This window comes from Diaporthe batatas, assembly GCF_019321695.1.
Source record: "Diaporthe batatas strain CRI 302-4 chromosome Unknown Contig00008, whole genome shotgun sequence".
NCBI lineage: Eukaryota > Fungi > Ascomycota > Sordariomycetes > Diaporthales > Diaporthaceae > Diaporthe > Diaporthe batatas.
In genome coordinates, this window is record NW_025408555.1 from 892,870 (window position 1) to 897,697 (window position 4,828).

Sequence of the window (4,828 nt, forward strand, 5' to 3'; positions counted from 1 at the left end):
ACGTGCGATCGACGAGGACTGGCGCAAGGGATAATCACAGCGCGGCCGGGGCCGAGCGCGCTTTTATACCCTTTATGGGCCTCAGGTCTCGCTACCTGTACTTGAGTGTCTTCTGAAATACCTTAAATCCGCTTCAGTTTCGAGCAGACACCAACAACCTGAACCATATGGCTGCGTCTGGTGAACCATAAAAGATTTTCGATGGATTTGCCGAGTCTCTTGTTGATGTTGCGATTGCAACTTTCTCTACTGGGCCAGTTGCACGTCGGTGCTACTGTGATCAACTCCCTACCTACCAAAAACGTCATCGAATACCCTCTACCGGCTGCCCAGCAGACTCATGAGGTTCTCGCGGTAACCGACAACTTGATACTCGTTTCTCAACAAACCGATGGAAGTCTCGTGAAAGTAGCAATCGATAACACCGGAAGGCCTGCCGGTGCTCGTAAATACACACCGACAAATATATGGTCCGGTCTACACGGCCTGACATTGCACTCAGGCTCCGGAGGCAACTCGAGCGTCTGGGCAACTGTGCAGTTCGATAATGCTATTCTCCAGATTGATCCCAAGGGCGACGACATCAACTCCCCTCCAGAAGTCATCAAAACAATTCCCGTCCCTGCTCCTGCCTCGGGGCCGCATGGAATTTTGGAACACAACGGGAACCTGTGGCTAGCGTGCAAGGACAGCTCGCACGTCGTCAGGCTCAGGATCGATAACCCTGACGACTATCAAGTCTGGGCTGTCAGCAGACGTCCAATTTTCGTTGCTGTGCACCCGACGAGCGGAGACATCTACGCTAGCCTTGACTTGAGTAGCAAGATTTGGCACTACAAGAATGATGGAGGGAAAGGCGAGGAGATTGCCATTCCGCCAGACAGAGGAGCCACGCCCGTCGGCCTGGTGTCGGGACCAGACGGTAACTCCTGGGTCGCTTTACTAGGAAACTCGACTGCCGGCACGGGCACATTTGGACGCATCAGCAAAGACGCCTCTATTGATTGGTTCACCTTGTCCTCGAGTGTCGGCAAAACTGCAGGTATCATCCATCTGGCATTCGACCAGGACCCAACGCGATTCTGGGTGCTTGGCTCGTCGACCATCTGCGACCATTGCGTCGACGCCGTATTCACGGTGAAGATCGATGATACGACTGGGGGCACCGCATCGCCAAGGATTGCAGTACAGAACTCCATCTTATTACCCACCCAGAGGAGCTGGACACATCGCATAATCAATCATAGGGGAAGCCTATTTCTCACCGAGCTGACAACTTCGACCCTCGCGCATCTGACTGGATCTGCTGTCGATGGGCTGAACACCAGTGAGACCTGGGATCAATACGCGGACTACGGACTCGGTCTGAAGTCCGCGATGATTGATTATAACAATGATCCGTTGCTTTGAGAGAAATGAAACCTGATAATTTACTAGTATCAGTCTTCCATGCTATAGTGCCGCATCAATTCAATCGAAATAGACGATGTTCTTCGTCATGGAAGTCAATTATGCACACTCACATCGTCGGGTGATTTGCTTCAGCTTGCGGAAAGGCGCGTGGCTACATGCCGGTGCTGATGAGGGACGGAAGGCCTGCTTCCCACGAGCACATGTCGCCCTAATATACACCTCCGACTGTTCCATCGTCACAAGAGCGTATTAGTCATGCAAAGTAGGATCAGGCGCCTCGCACTGCATCCCTATCACGTCGCTAACCTAGAACGTCTCGCCCACGCGGCTGAACCATTTCAATGGACGGAGTAGTTGTGAGCCGGGACTGGGACCAGATCCTTCCTGCCTTAGGGCGGCAGTTGTCAAAATATCCTCAGTCAATGATTTCTCAGCAGCCTTAAGGGCTCAGTTATAAGTGAAAGATAGCAATTAATAAGTGGCAATAAATACAACGAGGTACATTCTATTAGCTATACACTACACTACTACAATACTTTTATAGCGCTACTAGGAATAGAGCTTCAGGAGCTAAAAGCTGAGAATATAAATGCGGCTGCCCAACATCCCCTACCCGGCACCCTCTCACAAATTAGTCCGCGGCAGGAGACATACTTAAACAATAAAGCAAGAAGTTTAAATTTAATAGCAGTGACGAGTTTACGGGATTTAGAATTTCAACGACGATATCGCAACTCAATCACAAGTAGATACACCACATGCATAACCTTGCTCATCGAGGGATCTAATAGTATAAGGATCTATTACTCCCTTGGAAAATTTAGAGAGGAAATTTAATCCTTTTTAATTATCTACCCTTTAATTAATACTATTAAATCCTACTAGAAACGTAAAAAAGCCACTTAAGTAGCACTACCGCTCTATTAAAATAATATTAAGTTACTTTATAATTTAATATTATTCTTTAAAGTTTTTATAATTTATTATATACTTTATATTTATTTAAAATAACATGAAAATTAAATTTATTATATTTAATATTTTAAGAATTAATTTATAAATAATATATTATTAAATATATAGTTATTTTATTTAATATAATAATAGAAAGCCTTTTAAAAATATATAATTAAGTTTTATAAGTAAGTATTATAATTTATTCTTTATAAACTTTTAAAATAAAAGTTTTATCTTTATAATTATTTATATTAAAATTTAATATTATTAAAAATTAAAGATAAATAATTAAAATAATAGGAATTCTACTAACTACTAGTATAATAGATCACTTAGCTAAGAAACTATAATAACTAATTTATCTAATTAATTATTCTAATAGTTTATAGGTTTAATACTAAACTATTACAATCCCCCTTAAGGCTTTATAAAGTATTTAAATAACTTAAAGATAGATTAAATACCTATAAGAGGCCTGAAAATCTCTTAAATAGGATAGATATCTATAATATATTTAAGCTACTTTATTAAAGTAAACGGTCTATCTTAATATTATAACTATAAACTATAAATACTATACCTACTAGCCTGCTAACACCACAAATAAGATCTTTTTAAACATAGGGGCTTAAACCCACACCCTTTAAATTAGTTATTAAAACAGTAGGAATTCTACTAACTATTAATATAATAAACCGCTTAACTAAAAGACTATAATAACTAATTCATCTAATTAATTATTTTAGTAGTTTATAGACTTAATATTAAACTATTATAATAATATAATTTATTTAATCTTTAATATAAAATATAACTTATTATTTTTAATATAAAACTTATATTTAACTTTATATTAAAGTATATATTAATATAATAGTTAGGTAAAAGCTATAAAGAAGCACCTTAAAGGCACCTTAGTACCTAGCTATGCCCCTTCTTTAAGCCTATTAAAAAATAGGTAATATCTACTTACCTCTTTTTTAAAAAAGGTAAGAATTAATTTTATATTAAATTTAAACTTAATAAACCTTTAAACCTCTTTTAACCTATACTATTATATCTAATATTATAACCTACTATAATTTTAATTCTTTATTTTATATTATTTATAATATTATTAAAAATAAAATAATTAAAAGAAAGGTTTTAAATAAATCTAAATAATAATAAAAAAGTTTAAATACCCCTTTAATAAATAATATTCTTACTTAAAAATAAAAGTAGAACTAAATCCTATAATAAAGAATAAATATCCTTAAAATAATTAAAATTACCTTAAAAATTAAATTAAAAGATTTAAAATTAATTAATATTACCTTATTATTTATAATTTATACTTTATAATAATATAATAATTAAATAATAAACTTTAAAAGTTTATATTTCTTAATTATAATTCCTTTATAATAATAAAATAAAAGTAATTTATATACTTAATTATATTAATAAAAATATTAAAATTATTAAAATATTTATATAAAATTTAAAAAAAATAAGTTTATATTTAATTATTATAAATAAAATAAATTTAAAACCTTTAATAATAATTTTAAAAGATTTTTAAAGTATTTTTAAAGTTATTTAAAATATAATTAATTCTATCTATTAATAAAAAATTAAAACCTTTAATTTTTTATTAATACTTTAAAACCTTAAAGTTAAAATAAAGGTTAAAAATAATAATTTTAAATTAAATTCTTTTCTTTAAATTATAAAATTAAATTTTTAAAATTTAAATTAAATATACTTTAAATTTACTAAATATTAAAAATAAAATAATTAAAATTACTTAAATAATTTAAATTAATATATTTAAATAAAATTAAAAAAAGTATAAGAAATTAAAAATAAAGTATAAAAGAAATAATAAAACTTTTAATAAAAAAATAAAAAAATTCTTTAAAGTAATATTATAACTTTTAAAGAAACTTAAAGTTTATTATATATAAAAGGTTAGGTTAAAAATTTTAAAGTAAAGGCTTATATATTTAATTTAATTAAAATATTTAAAAATAACTTTAAAACTACTTTAAAACTTAATTTTTAATAATAATAAAAGCTAACTATTTATTATTATTATAATAATACCTATTATTATATTTTAAACTATTTAATATTAATAAAAATTATAATATTTATAAACTAAATTTAAAGTTATAATAATTAATAATTAAAAGTTATTAAAAATAAAATTAAAGTAAAAGTTAAAAATTATTTTAATTACTTATTAAAATAATATTTAAAGTAAAGAAATTAAATTAATAATTAAAATTAAAAAAGGAAACTATAAAGATTTATAATACCTTTATAATTTTAAAAAGTAACTATAATATAGAATTAAAAATATATTAAAATTAACCTTAATACTTAAATTTAAATAAACTTAATTAATATTTCTTTATTAAAAATTTAATTTAAAAATTAAAAGATCCTTAATATCTATTAAAAGATTAATTAT

General features: G+C 30.1%; 1 protein-coding gene across 1 annotated transcript; it reads left to right on the forward strand.

Moving 5' to 3' along the window:
* Positions 1–201: 201 nt before the first annotated feature.
* Positions 202–1,410, forward strand: KVR01_007187 (uncharacterized protein; the record flags this gene model as incomplete). The annotated part of the gene is made up of 1 exon (XM_044785658.1): positions 202–1,410. One exon carries the CDS (start codon positions 202–204, stop codon positions 1,408–1,410), a length of 1,209 nt encoding a protein of 402 aa, XP_044643440.1.
* Between the last annotated feature and the right edge of the window lie 3,418 nt (positions 1,411–4,828).